This window comes from Berghia stephanieae, chromosome 11 (genome assembly GCF_034508935.2).
Source record: "Berghia stephanieae isolate SIO BIC M18660-M18661 chromosome 11, UCSD_Bste_1.3, whole genome shotgun sequence".
Taxonomy (NCBI): Eukaryota; Metazoa; Mollusca; class Gastropoda; order Nudibranchia; family Aeolidiidae; genus Berghia; species Berghia stephanieae.
The window spans coordinates 33,872,724-33,888,649 of record NC_088370.1 but is presented as its reverse complement, the minus strand read 5'-3'; the positions used below and the strand labels follow the sequence as shown (position 1 = coordinate 33,888,649).

The following is a 15,926-nucleotide window of genomic DNA, read 5'->3' as shown; positions in this document are numbered from 1 at the left end:
CCCCCACCAGCATCATCTGCACACTTCCATCACATCATACTGACCACATTCCAGGGAGTTCTCGTCACTTCCGTCCTTACAGTCTTTGACCCCCACCTCCACCATCAACATCACCACTTCAACCACCAATGACCACCGCCAGCACCCTCCCCCCCCCCACCCACACCAGCATCATCTGCACACTTCCATCACATCATACTGACCACATTCCAGGGAGTTCTCGTCACTTCCGTCCTTACAGTCTTTGACCCCCACCTCCACCATCAACATCACCACTTCAACCACCAATGACCACCGCCAGCACCCCCCCCCCCACCAACATCATCTGCATACTTCCATCACATTATACTGACCACATTCAAGAGAGTTCTCGTCCCTTCCATCCTTGAAGTATTGACCCCCACCACCACCTCAACCACCAATAACCACCGCCAGCACCACCACCCCAGCACCATCATTTGCACTTCCATCACATCATACAGGGAGTTCTCGTCACCTCCGTCCTTACAGTCCTTGACCCCCACCACCACCATCAACATCACCACCTCAACCACCAATAACCACCGCCACCACCACCCCAAGCATCATCATTTGATCTTCCATCCCATCATACTGACCACATTCCAGGGAGTTCTCGTCACTTCCGTCCTCACAGTCCTTGACCCCGTCACAGATCTGGGCCATGGCGACACATTGGGAGTTGTCACACCGGAACTCCGTATCAAAGCAATCCCGTCTATCTGCAGCAAATATTAAATCAATGAAATAGAATTTTAAATATTCCTTTATTCTTTTCTGATATCCCCAAGGAAAGAGGGAGCGAGGCCGAACAGACAATTGATACTGTATGAACTGGAACTATCTGTTCCATATGGTCTGCTGGGGTAAATAAATGAACAAAAAAAAAAAAAACAAATTGACGAGCATTGAGCATGGTAAAACCGTAGAGTTGTGTTGAATAAATGGTTTTATTTTTTATTCGTGTGGCTATGTGGTCAAGTGGTATGATACTCGCTTTCGGATCGGAAGTTCCTGGGTTCGAGCCTCGCTCGGCACATAGTTGAGTCCTTGGAAAAGACTCTTTACTCACATTATCTCACCGTACTCAGGTGTAAAATGAGTACCTGGCCGTTAACAGCGTTGTGTCTGTCCGAAAAAAATGATAATATCGCCTAACAGGCGTCATGTCCTACATGTTGAGTGTTGCTGTTGGCCGGGGACCCCTTGTAAAGCGCTTTGAGCACGTTTAGTGGATATTGCGCTAGGTAAAAGCTCAATTTTTAATTTTAAAAAAACCAAAATAGGAAAATCGTCACATTCGTTACAATACAACCAGTACTTTTATCATTCAGATTTCGTTTGTAAATCACACAATTTAAAGAAAAATGTTTTATCATAGCTATAAAAACGTGACACTATGTTATGGAGTACATTTTGCTGGTCAATATAATGTATAGAATGTATTTGTTGCTTTTCTGTTTGAGTAAGAAAATTCTATTTTTGTGTTGGGTGGGTGTGAAATTTTGGGGAAATTCTGAAAATGACTGGTAAGGAAAGGGTTAAACATCCCTTTTTTGTTTCTAGATACCCCAAGGGAAGAGGAAGTGAGGCCGCCCCAAGGAGACTTGGAGACGTACCGTAGAGAGGGACCGAAAACAGAGAGGTCTGTCCCTCGAGATGACTCCAAGAATAGCTGCTGACAGGACCGGCTGGAGATCATTTGCATCGTTTCAGGTGCCAGCAGGACCGGAGAGAATTGAGTGAGTGAATGAGTGATACCAGGTTGGCGGGGGGGGGGGGGGGTTCCCAATAGCTCAGTTGGTAGAGCTTTCACTTCACACGCAAAGGGACCAAGATCGATCCAGGGTGCAGTCGATATTTTTTCCGACCCCACCCCTTGTCCATCCAGCAGTAAATTATGAGTAGCTAGATCTGTTAGATCTAGAGGAAAGTACTTTGCGATAGACAATCCAAAGGGTAGCAGGCAATTGCTATTGTCCTTTTCACGCTATAAATCGGGATATGGGCTTTATAGCTCTAAAGGACTACTACTGCTACCACATTTGATAAAGCTTCATGTTATATAGACTTACATCTAAAAATATTTAAACGTTTAGATAACTGATGGCAATGAGGTTGATTTATATTACATTTCCATGTGCTCGAGGTCATTGGCCACATTGCAAAATGTGCTCAAAGTGACCCACATAGTGAAAAGTGTTCACAGTTTTCGAACTATCCAATATCACAATTGGTTATTTTGCTCAGCTTGACACATGTGTAGGTTTACAACATTCATAAACAAAGCAGCGTGTTTACATTTATAAAGAAATATCCAATCATTAGACAGCAACATATCATGTGATCGATGACTCGTTTGGATGAAATCCTGAATATAGATCGCTCCCATTAATCTCTTGATGAAAACAGAATTATGGGTATTGAAGCAATATTATTTTTTGTTTGTTTGTTGCTATAGGTCTCTTCCAACACAATTGAGGTTATATGAGAGACCGCTGAAACAAAAAAAACAAGCAATCTAACAAAAATAGTACAAATGTTAATCAAAATCATAACCTAAAGATATCATAAGCTAAATTATAAATAACCAAGAACAAACAGGCAGAAGATAAAATTTTTATTCTCTATTGTCTTCTGGCACTTTTCTATTCACTTCATATCTTGTTGTTACCAACATAAGTGCCTGCTCCACTCACTTTTCTGAATTAAAAATTCACCCCATACACCGGAGCATACTCAATGTCTCAATCGTTTCTATGTTACATGTTTGTGTTGAGAATATTGGCTATTAAGCTTAACTGCTGGTCAAAATTATTCGCGATGGTGGTGTACGAACGAATCGGCGGTCTCAAGAAGTGGGTGAGAGAGGATCTAGTTATGACTTTGGGTTTGAAACGAATATTTTTGTGTTCGTGGATAGCTCACACGGTAGAGCCACGCTCTCACCTGCCAGGCGGAGTTGTCGTACCAATAAGGTCGCAGGTTCAAACCCACCACCGCCGCGAAAAAAATTTTATTCTCTATTGTCTTCTGGCACTTTTCTATTCACTTCATATCTTGTTGTTACCAACATAAGTGCCTGCTCCACTCACTTTTCTGAATTAAAAATTCACCCCATACACCGGAGCATACTCAATGTCTCAATCGTTTCTATGTTATATTGTTTGTGTTGAGAATATTGGCTATTAAGCTTAACTGCTGGTCAAAATTATTCGCGATGGTGGTGTACGAACGAATCGGCGGTCTCAAGAAGTGGGTGAGAGAGGGATCTAGTTATGACTTTGGGTTTGAAACGAATATTTTTGTGTTCGTGGATAGCTCACACGGTAGAGCCACGCTCTCACCTGCCAGGCGGAGTTGTCGTACCAATAAGGTCGCAGGTTCAAACCCCACCACCGCCGCGAAAAAATTTTTATTCTCTATTGTCTTCTGGCACTTTTCTATTCACTTCATATCTTGTTGTTACCAACATAAGTGCCTGCTCCACTCACTTTTCTGAATTAAAAATTCACCCCATACACCGGAGCATACTCAATGTCTCAATCGTTTCTATGTTATATGTTTGTGTTGAGAATATTGGCTATTAAGCTTAACTGCTGGTCAAAATTATTCGCGATGGTGGTGTACGAACGAATCGGCGGTCTCAAGAAGTGGGTGAGAGAGGGATCTAGTTATGACTTTGGGTTTGAAACGAATATTTTGTGTTCGTGGATAGCTCACACGGTAGAGCCACGCTCTCACCTGCCAGGCGGAGTTGTCGTACCAATAAGGTCGCAGGTTCAAACCCCACCACCGCCGCGAAAAAATTTTTATTCTCTATTGTCTTCTGGCACTTTTCTATTCACTTCATATCTTGTTGTTACCAACATAAGTGCCTGCTCCACTCACTTTTCTGAATTAAAGAGAAGAAGAAACGCATCACTATCGGATCGTACACCCATGCGAACATCATAGGTATATGATTCAAGGGTGATGCTCCCATCCAACCACCCGCGAAGCAATATTAACATCGATTCCTGTATGTATATTGTTGAATTGTCAAAAATTGTTTTGAATTTCAATCTATTCCAATTCTTTTTTAAATTCTTCAATTACAATGACTGATATTATAATTTTTGATAGCATGAAAAGAACGCCTAACAGACAATTGATACTTTATGAGTTGGAACTTTCATGGTACCATATGGTCTGCTGGGGTAAATAAATGAAAAAAACCCCGACAAATTGACGCGCATCGAGCATGGTAAAACCGTAGAGTTGTGTTGCATAATTTATATTTTTTATCTATCTATTCGTGCGGCTATGTGGTCTAGTGGTATGGCACTCGCTTTCGGATCGGAAGATCCTGGGTTCGAGCCTCGCTCGCTCGGCGCATAGTTGAGTCCTTGGAGAAGGGTCTTTACTCACATTCTCTCACCGTACTCAGGTGTAAGATAAGAACCTGGCCGTTAACAGCGTTGTCTCTGTCCGAAAAAAATTGTAACAACGCAAAACAGGCGTCATATCCCGACCTTAATGTTAAATGTTGCTGTTGGCCAGGGACCCCCTTTGTAAAGCGCTTAGAGCACATTTAGTGGATATTTCTCTATATAAAAGCTCAATTTAATCTTGAAATTCTAACAAGTAGTTTAACAAAAGTGTCAAAATTGTATTTACGATCGTTTACAAGTCGTGGTCATATACATATTTGACGTCCTATGTTTGTGCTCTGTAATACTTACCAAATGTTAAGTGAAGAAAAAGACTCCATAAGCGTAATCCGAATATCTAAAAAAAAATATGCGCAAGTAAAAATAAATGCGCGAAAGAAAAACTGCGCAAGTGAGTAAAGGCGTGGCCTATCTGTGACGTCATTCTGCGCAAGTGAATTGACACACATCGAGCAAGGTAAAACCGTAGAGTAGTGTTGCATAAATGTTTATATTTTTATCTATTTATTCGACATCTTGTTTTACCCCGTGACCCTCCAATACCCCGTGACCCTCCAATACCCCGTGACCCTCTAATGCTCGTGACCCTCCAATACCCCGTGACCCTCCAATAATCGTGACCCTCCAATACCCCGTGACCCTCCAATACTCGTGACCCCCTACAACCCGTGAGCCTCCAAAACTCGTGACCCTCCAATCCTTGTGACCCTTCAATACTCATGATCCTCCAATACTCGTGACCCTCCAATACCTCGTGACCCTCCAATACTCACTGCAAATCTTCTCGTCCGATCCGTCCCCACAGTCGTCCACAAAGTCGCATGTCTTGTCACGTGGTACACACACGTGATTGTCACACTTGGTGTGGGACACAGGGCAGATGTACGTCTCTGGAATTGCAGAAAACAAAAGAAGAAAAAAATATCCTCCAATTAAAAAAAAAAAAATTAAAAATATCAACAAAACAAACAAGCAAACAAACACATAATAGAATGGAAGGACTTCCGTAGTTTCACAGCAGTTTTATTATATTATTTTCAGGGCCAAAAAGAAATTCTATGAAGAAAGCCTCAAAAACGTGGGACGTTCGAGACAATTCTTTGCCTTGACCAAGGAACTGCTGGGACAACAGACGCAACCAGCTCTCCCATCTTTAATCGATCGTGCAGATCTACCAACTCGCTTTGGTCAATATTTTAAAGAAAAAACGGATACCATCAGGAAGGAACTCTCGTCTGAATCGATCCCTACAACATTTGACAAGTTTCATGGTGATTCGTTAACACATTTTTCAAAGATTACTGAAGCTGACTTACGTGATTGCATTATGTCGTCTCCAACTAAAAGTTGTGATTTAGACCCTTAAATACTGCCATTTTAAAAAAATGCATTGATGTAATTTTAACACCATTTACATGTATTGTTAATAATTCGTTGCAGTCAGGTGCTGTACCAGACATTTACAAAGTTGCTCATGTCAAACCCCTTTTGAAAAAACCTGATCTCGATAAAGAGAACTTAAAAAACTATCGCCCTGTCTCTAATCTTCCTTTTCTCTCTAAGATCTTAGAAAAGCTTGTTTTGAAACAATTACTGTCTCATCTTAAAAATAATTGTCTTGAAGAAAAATTTCAGTCTGCTTATAGGCAACATCATTCGACGGAAACCGCACTTGTTAGGGTTGTTAATGATCTCCTCTCTGTTATAGACAATGGTTCATGTTCTTTGCTGAATTTGCTTGACCTATCGTCTGCTTTTGATACTATTGATCACAATCTTCTTCTCAAACGTCTTGAAATTACTTTTGGCGTGTCTGGTGCAGCGCTTGATTGGTTTAGGTCATATTTGTTTAATCGTAAACAGATTATTACGGTGGATGAATATAGATCGGAGGAAATCTTTCTTGATTGTGGGGTTCCCCAAGGTTCAGTACATGGACCCGTTCTTTTTGTTTTGTACGTTAGCCCTCTGTCTAAAATCATCAGAAGTTTTGGTCTGTCTTACCATCAATACGCTGATGATACGCAATTGTACTGCGTTTCCAATATGAGAAATTTACAAGAAGTATCAGCCAATAGTAAAATTGTATCCAAAGTGTTAAGAAATGGATGAATGAGAACAGACTGAAACTGAATGATGATAAGACGGAGGTGCTGTATGTGGGGAACAGGAAGTGGAAAAGTGAAACAGATTTGAAGTTGGGGGATGCCTCTATTCAAATTGTTGACAAAGTGAAAAACCTTGGCACATTCTTAGACTCTGGACTATCGATGGAGCATCAGGTTAATAATTTGGTTAGATCTCTCTTTTTCCAACTAAAAAAGATTGCTTCCATTAGACGGTTCATATCTGAGGATGTGACCAAGCACCTGGTTGTGTCCCTCGTACTATCGAAATTGGATTATTGTAATGCTCTGTTGTTTGGCGTTTCGCAATACAATCTGAAACGTCTTCAGATTGTCCAAAACAGCGCTGCCAGACTAGTATTTATGAAGCGTAGGTGCGACTCTGCCGGACCTCTACTTCATGACCTGCATTGGCTGCCTGTTGAGAAAAGAATTAAATTCAAAGCTTGTGTTTTAGTGTATCGTTGTCTTGAAGGTACTGCCCCTTCCTACCTTTCAGAACTAATTGAAAGATATTCAAAACCCCGCCCCTTACGTTCGGCCAGTGATTCCACAAAACTAGTTGTCCCTCGAATTCGGAAAAATGCTGGAATGAGATCCTTTTCTCATTTCGGACCCTCTATTTGGAACGCCTTACCGCAGAGCATTCGTGAAAAAGAATCTTTGTCTATTTTTAAACGTTCGCTTAAAACATATTTGTTTCGATTTTAGTAGATGGTATGAGAAGGAAGATAGGTTTGGTTTGTGTTGTGTGTTGTGTTGTGTGTGTGTATGTGGTGTGTGTGTGTGTGCTTGTGTGTGTGAATGAGTATGTTTCAGCCAAAGTAATTTGTAATTTAAGCGCTTAGAGTCTGGTGTCTCGGAGTTATAGCGCTATATAAGTTTTCAGCATTATTATTATTATTATTATTATTATTACTTAACCTTTTGGACCAAACATTGTTTTATTAGGGCTATAGTATCTTTAGTTAGGGTTGAAGAGGGGGTTTCGCCCAGATAATAAAGAGGAGGAGGAGGAGGGGGGGGGGGGGTTATGGGTGTTCGTGGGATTTCCCAGCAATACTTTTAAAGAAATCCCCTCTTCAGGCGTGCTGTGACACTACCGAAGTCCTTCCAAAAGATAGTAAGTTTGATAAATAAAGTTGTTGGCGGATAAATTGTGTTATGGTCTTATATGAGTTACCCCAAGAAAAATGTTATTTCCCTTTGCTAATTACTTATTAATCGGTAACTAAATTTAAAGACAGACAGACAGACAGACAGAATGACTAATATATATATATATATATATATATATATATATATATATATATATATATATATATATATATATATACTCGTAGAATGCAAATTTTCACTCACATTTTTTGTGGCCGAGACGATTCGTTTCTGTGTCTTACACGTCTTCAGTCGGCGTAATCCATTGTAATGATGGATTACGCCGACTGAAGACGTGTAAGACACAGAAACGAATCGTCTCGGCCACAAAAAATGTGAGTGAAAATTTGTATTCTATATTAGCTCTAACCATCATTATCGAGCACTTTCGTACCTACGAGTACCCACCAACACTCTCATATATATATATATATATATATATATATATATATATATAGAGAGAGAGAGAGAGAGAGAGAGAGAGAGACACACACACTCACACACACACACACACACACACACACACACAGAGAGAGAGAGAGAGAGAGAGAGAGAGAGAGAGAGGGATGGATAAAGAGGTAGAATGATGCTTGAATAGATGGATGGATGGATAGATATATAATTGTCTAGACAGATGATGGATGGATAAAATAATGATATTTGGCTCTCCATATATCATGTAGACATATCACATTATTAAATCATGCCTATTTCTACTGACCACAGTCCAGTTCGTCCAGTCCATCTACACAGTGGTCAAATCCATCACAACGATACACAATGTCGATGCAAGACGTGGTGTTGCATTGAAACTCCGTCTGAAGACAGCCTGGAATTAAAAACAACACACATCCTGTTTGACAACACATCAAAAATCTGTAACTATCATACACACTGATGTGTCATATAGATAGTATGCAGATGACGTCACTCATGCCTTTGTTATGGTTTTTGCCATCCGCGTTTGTGAGTTGTTCTCACTAAACTGTATTAACCAGACTATAAACATTCATGGATACTCACAGTTTTGTGTGTTGGCCGTTATAGTTCCGGATGGCAATGATGTGAGCTTCTTAGCCAAGCACATACTATCTATAAATTATTTATTGTGGTGTTTGAGTTGTATTGATGCCATGGGTTGAACTAAAATACACACCAATTCTGCCAGCCAGACCAATTAACCAATTCTTTGAACAATCAAAACATTGGATTTTTGACACGCCTTCAAGAATGCTTGGACAAGCACAACTGATTGTTTACGAGCAACAATATCAGGGATAAGTTGGCATCTCTCTGCACTCTGTTTTATTCTTTAGATTGCCAGTTTTGTTATAAGTTTTCACCAGATTCTCTCAATTGGACTATAGATAGTTCGAAGATGACGTCACTCAGGTCTTTGTTATTGTTTTTTGCCATCCGTGTTTATGAATAATTCTCACTAAACTGTAATAACCAGACAAGAAACGATCATGGCTACACACAGTTTTGGGTGTTGGCCAGTTAAACTTCCGGATGGCAATGTTGTGAACTTATTAGCCAAGTGCATACTATCTATAGATAGTTCGAAGTTGACGTCACTCAGGTCTTTGTTTTTGTTTTTTTGCCATCCGCATTTATGAGTAATTCTCACTAAACTGTATTAACCTGACTATGGTTAGTTCGAAGATGACGTCACTCAAGCCTTTGTTGTTATATTTTGCCATCCGCGTTTGTGAGTTATTCTCACTGAACTGTATTAACCAGACTATAAAAGTTCATGGTTACACATAGTTTTGTGTGTTCGTCCGTTATACTTCCGGATGGCAATGTTGTGAGCTTCTTAGCCAAGCGCATACTATCTATAAACCTTCATGTTACACTTTGTTTGTGTGTTGGTCCGTTGTACTTCCGGATGGCAATGTTGTGAACTTCTTAGCCAAGCGCATACTATCTATAAACTTTTAAGGCTACACAGAGCTTTGTGAGTTGGTGGAATAGATGCTGTGCTCTTGGCTAAGAAGCTCACAACATTGCCATCCGGAAGTATAACGGACCAACACACAACGTTTATAGTCTGGTTAATACAGCATAGTGAGAATTACTCATGAACGCGGATGGCAAAAAACAATAACAAAGACCAGAGTGACGTCATTTTCGTTCTATCTATAACGGACCAACACATAGAATTATGTGTAACATTGAACGTTTATAGATAGAATGAAGTTGACGTCACTAGGGTCTTTGTTATTTTTTTTTCCATCGATATTAATGAATAATTCTCACTAAACTGTGTTAACCATACTATATAAACGTTTAAGGTTACACACAGTTTTGTGTGTTGGTCCGTTATACTTCAGGATGGCAATATTGTGAGCTTCTAAGCCAAGCGCATTTCATCTATAGATAGTGAAGTCCCAGGTTAGAGATGGTTTTTAAAAAATGCTTTTGCCAAGATTAGGGTCATATTAATCGATGGATAGTTGAAGGACAATTTTTTTGGTCAAATTTTAAAATATGGGTATTTTCCAGAGTACGGCAGAACAGGTAATTCAAAACTGGTCTAATATTTCTTTGAATTAAAAAAAAATATAGAGCTTTTATATAGCGCAATATCCAATAAACGTGCTCAAAGCGCTTTACAAGGGGTCCTGACCAACAGCAACATTTAACATTTAGGACAAGACGTGATATTATATTTTTTTCGGACAGAGACAACGCTGTTAACGACCAGGTACTCATTTTACACCTGAGTAAAGTGAGAGAATGTGAGTAAAGAGCCTTTTTAAAGGACTCAACTATGCGCCGAGCGAGGCTCGAACCCAGGACCTTCCGATCCAAAAGCGAGTGTCATACCACAAGACCAGATAGCCGCACAATAAAAGGATGTTTAATAGGTATATCAAAGGTCATGAGCAAACCAGCAGCGCCACCAAACGAGGACTTACCGCAGTTCTCAACACTCTCGTCCCAACCGTTACTGCAATCAATGACGCCGTCACAGATACCCGTGTCCGGAACACACTCCTGCGCTTTGTCGTTTTTAGTCACTTCCGGATAACACAGGAAGCTGCCACTGTGCGAGCACGGATATGACGTCACAACTTCTATTCTCTCCGACCAACCTGATTGATGAGAACGGCAAAAAATAAAGATTTTATTAATAGAAATATTTTGGGATTATGACTGTCTTATCTGTGTGGGCATTGCGTTTTGATTGTGATTGTGAGTGTGTGTGTGTGTGTGTGTGTGTGTGTGTGTTTGTGTATGTCTGTGTGTGTATCAGTTTTGTAAGAGAAAGGAGAGAGAAAGAGTTAAAAGAAAGAGAGAGAGAGAGAGAGAGAGAGAGAGAGAGAGAGAGTGGAGAGAAAGGCAGAGATAGATAGATAGATAGATAGATAGATAGAGAGAGAGAGAGAAAGGGATAGATAGATAGATAGATAGATAGATAGATAGATAGATAGATAGAGAGAGATATAGATAGATAGATAGATAGATAGAGAGAGAGAGAGAGAGAGAGAGAGAGAAAGGGAGAGATAGATAGATAGATAGATAGAGAGAGATATAGATAGATAGATAGATAGAGAGAGAGAGAGAGAGAGAGAGAGAGAGAGAGAGAGAGAGAGAGAGAGAGAGAGAGTGAAGGGGGTGAAGACGGGATGAAAGTGACAAAGACTGAGGGAGGGAAAAAGGGAAGGAGAAGGATGTAGGTAGGGATGTAGAAAAAGAGAAATTGAAACAAAAGAGGGAGAGATAAGGTAAGCGAGATAGATCGATAGAAAGAGAGAGAAGAATAAAAATTTAAAAAAAAAAAGGGGGGGGGGGGGGGGGGGTAGAGAATTGAGGATGAAGGGCGCAGAAAAATATACAATTTGTAATTATCTACAATCTTCATCCACATCTTATACATGCAGTAGATATGTTTTTACCAAAACTGTGTATTAAAGATGTTGTGTCCTTCGTAAAGTTATGGCCTGATAATGACCAAAAACTGACGTCAAAATGCCAGTCTTTTGCCACAAAAGAAAACAAACCGTGAGTTGTATTCAATAGTTCAACCAATAAAATAACTTGTTTCCATGAGCTCTACTAACGACAACTCACTAGGCGGTGCAAAAACCAAATAATGACGTCAAACTACCAGACCTTTTGGATTTCAGTGTCAGGCTATAACTTAACGATGGCTACGCTGATACTGACCAAAACAATGACGTCAAAATGCCAGTCTTTTGCCACAAAAGAAAACAAATCGTGAGTTGTATTCAACAGTTCAACCAATGAAATAACTTGTTTCCATGAGCTCTACTAACGACAACTCACTAGGCGGTTCAAAAACCAAATAATGACGTCAAACTACCAGACCTTTTGGATTTCAGTGTCAGGCTAATAAGATAACGATGGCTACGCTGATACTGACCAAAACAATGACGTCAAACTACCAGACCTTTTGGATTTCAGTGTCAGGCTTATAAGATAACGATGGCTACGGCCTGACACTGAAATCTAAATGTTTATGGCTGGCTAAAACAATAACAAAGGCCTGAGTGACGTCATCTGCATACTATCTATAAGATAACGATGGCTACGGCCTGACACTGAAATCTAAATGTTTATGGCTGGCTAAAACAATAACAAAGGCCTGAGTGACGTCATCTGCATACTATCTATAAGATAACGATGGCTACGGCCTGACACTGAAATCCAAATGTTTATGGCTGGCTAAAACAATAACAAAGGCCTGAGTGACGTCATCCGCATACTATCTATAAGATAACGATGGCTACGGCCTGACACTGAAATCTAAATGTTTATGGCTGGCTAAAACAATAACAAAGAGCTGAGTGGCGTCAATTTAGTCAAGTTCTCTCTATAAATAATATGCGTTTGGCTAAGAAGCTCACAACATTTCCACCCGGAAGTATAACGGACCAACACACAAAACTATGTGTAACCTTAAACGTTCATAGTCCGGTTAATACAGTTTAGTGAGAATTACTCATAAACGTGGATGGCAAAAAACAATAAGAAAGACCCGAGTAACGTCTACTTCATGCTATCTATAGTCTGATTAATGCAATTAAGTCATACCTAATTATTAAAATGGCTGGCTAAAACAATAACAAAGGCCTGAGTGACGTCAAATTAGTTCTATTTATAGCTTGCCAGATAAATCAACAAGAGGTCACGGCGGAAGCACCAAATCACGTGATTGATAAGACGGATCAAACAAAAGGCTAAATATAGACCATCCATCCCAATTTGGTAGTTTAATAGTCAACTTGACTCGAACGTTTATTCATGATTTCGATAAACAAACAAGTCGGTTTGTGGATAAAGAAGAGATCCGACGATTGGACAACAACAAACATGTGGTTGATGACGTGGTTTGAAGAAGGTTTAAATACGCGCCAACGCCTCAACTCGATAAAGAAGGAAGTAAGGCGATGCCACTCATCTCTTTGTTTTTATTTTTAGACATTTTATCAGTGATTAGTTCTCACTCAATTATATCAATCAGACTATTGATGCTATGCCTTTCGTTAAAAGATTCGCCAGCCGGATTAACCTACCGACACACAAAACATCGTGAAACCTTGAACGTTTATAGATAGTTCGAAGATGACGTCACTCAGGCCTTTGTTATTGTTTTTGCCATCCGCGTTTGTGAGTTGTTCTCACTAAACTGTATTAACCGGACTATAAAAGTTCATGGTTACACAGAGTTTGTGTGTTGGTCCGTTATACTTCCGGATGGCAATGTTGTGAACTCCTTGGCCAAGCGCATTCTATCTATAGATAGTATGCGCTTGGCTAAGAAGCTCATAACATTGCCATTCGGACCTATAACGGACCAACACACAAAACTGTATGTATCCATGAACGTTTATAGTCTGGTTAATACAGATAAGTGAGCATTACTCATAAACGCGGATGGCAAAAAAAAAAAAAAAAAAAAAAAAAAAAAAAAAAAAAAAAAAAAAAAAAAAAAAAACAATAACAAAGACCCGATTGACGTTATCTTCATTCAATTTAAAGTTAACGATGGCTACAGTCTGACAGGAGGAAGTGAAATGTCTTATCCGACCTCACATCTCAGCCGATCCTAGCAAGTCCCTTGTTGATTCTTACACGAATCTTATTTGTTTTAATGAATAAATAATTTCCATCTTTGGCAGTCTGGCATTTCAAATGGCAATACATCCTTTTCACCAATTTGTCTGGGTTGAATAATAACGAATAAACCAAATATTAACGATACATAGACATGTAAATGAGATCTATAAAAATTGACTGAAACTGAACCTCACTGAAACTCGTCGTATCGTATCAGAAAAATCCAAAGAATCGAAATTTTTTCTTTTTAATCATGTATTTATCAATTTTAATATATATATATATATATATATATATATATATATATATATATATATATATATATCTTTATATATATATATTTTATACATATATTTATTTACTTATTTATGTATTTATTTATTTATTAAATTGTTTCTGTATATATATATATATATATATATATATATATATATATATATATATATATATATATATATATATATATATATTGTAGTAGAGTGAATGTGAGAGAGGAAATGGTAGAAATTTTCTAGTTAGAAATTCAATCTAACCGTGAAAGGGTTAATATAACAGCTGCAAGTTTTGTAGGAATCCCGCGTCCTTTTAACACCATGCAAAAATAAATGTAGCTATACATAAATTTAAATGTGTTCGTTTTTTGGCTCGAAATCAACGCCATCTAAAAGCATCGAGAAAACGTGTTATGTTTGTATTGTAATTTACTCGAAATAGAAAATTGGCCACACTTTTCTAGGGGAAATTATTTTATATAAAATAAAATAAAATTTGAAATAAAAAGGAAAAGAGAGGATTGGTGGGTGGATAGATAAATTAAATAGACAGACTTCTTCTTCTTCTTCTTTATCTTCTTCTTCTTCTTCTTCTTCTTCTTCTTCTTCTTCTTCTTCTTCTTCTTCTCCTTCTTCTTCTTCTTCTTCTTCTTCTTCTTCTTCTTCTTCTTCTTCTTCTTCTTCTTCTTCTTCTTCTTCTTCTTCTTCTTCTTCTTCTTCTTCTTCTTCTACTACTTCTTCGTTTGTTTTTTAATTTTAGTTAAAATAATAATTCTGGCTTTATGATGGAACATATCATTCGACTTGCTCTTGGTCTGATTTCAGCCTCATTAAAACTGGAATCAATACAATGTATGGATACAACTCATGAAATATAAACCGTATTAGAAACAACACATTTAAGTTATCTATAGATAGTATGCGCTTGGCAAAGAAGCTCATAATATTGCCATCCGGAAGTATAACGGACCAACACACAGAACTCTGTGTAACCATGAACTTTTATTGTCTGGATAATACTTTTAATGAGAATTGCTCACAAACATGGGAGGCAAAAAACAACAACAAAGCCTGAGTGGCGTCATCTTCGTTCTATCTATAGTAGTAAAACATGGGTATCTTTGCCGAGACTCACGTGACATAAACCATCCAAGCAATGATTAGCAGTATCAACAATTTATTGGATTCTATAAAAAAGGTATCTGGGTTTTATGTTGAAATAAACCCCACATCAAACCTTAACCATTGAGATCGTTCACCTCTCTCTCTCTCACTCTCTCTCTCTATCTATCTATCTATCTATCTATCTATCTCTCTCTCTCTCTCTCTCCATCTATTGTTTCGTGGCTATGCATTCAATATGATTCAACAGTCCTGATGTCACTTCCCTCGTAATGACGCATAGTAACTTAGCCACTGCTTTTAAACTATCGGAACAATGGCGGGCGCCCTTATAAAATCTTCGACGAATATAAAAGTGTATCCAGAGTAGAAAAAACCCCATTATAAATCCGATCATGTTTTGACTTTTATACATTCTGATAAAATTATGACATGTGAAAAAGTTCTAGCCAGCATGAGTAATAAAAAAATACCAATTTTATTTCTTTAGAACCAAGCTGCTGATTGCTGGGCGGACGTGACATCAGACTATTGAATCCTATTTCCAGCACCTAGATGTCAACGAAATAATACCGCTATGAGACGAGGATGCGGTTCCAAATAAAATATAATAAACACATGATCTAAACCAAAGACAAACAAGCCTATCCCACACGCCCACCTTCAAACGCCATAAAATACACATGTGTAAAACATAAACATAACCT

General features: G+C 38.7%; 1 protein-coding gene across 3 annotated transcripts in view; it reads right to left on the bottom strand.

Annotated features, from left to right (window-relative positions):
• The window catches only part of LOC144956285 (G-protein coupled receptor GRL101-like), a 163,294-nt gene that overhangs the window by 45,933 nt on the left and 101,435 nt on the right, over positions 1-15,926 (bottom strand). For all 3 annotated transcript variants that reach the window (XM_078886762.1, XM_078886761.1, XM_078886763.1), the window contains 4 exons: positions 10,660-10,836; positions 8,457-8,564; positions 5,225-5,341; positions 618-740 (listed from right to left, as the gene is read on the bottom strand). In XM_078886762.1, coding sequence (XP_078742888.1) covers positions 618-740; positions 5,225-5,341; positions 8,457-8,564; positions 10,660-10,836 — 525 coding nt within the window. The remainder of the gene's footprint in view (positions 1-617; positions 741-5,224; positions 5,342-8,456; positions 8,565-10,659; positions 10,837-15,926) is intronic.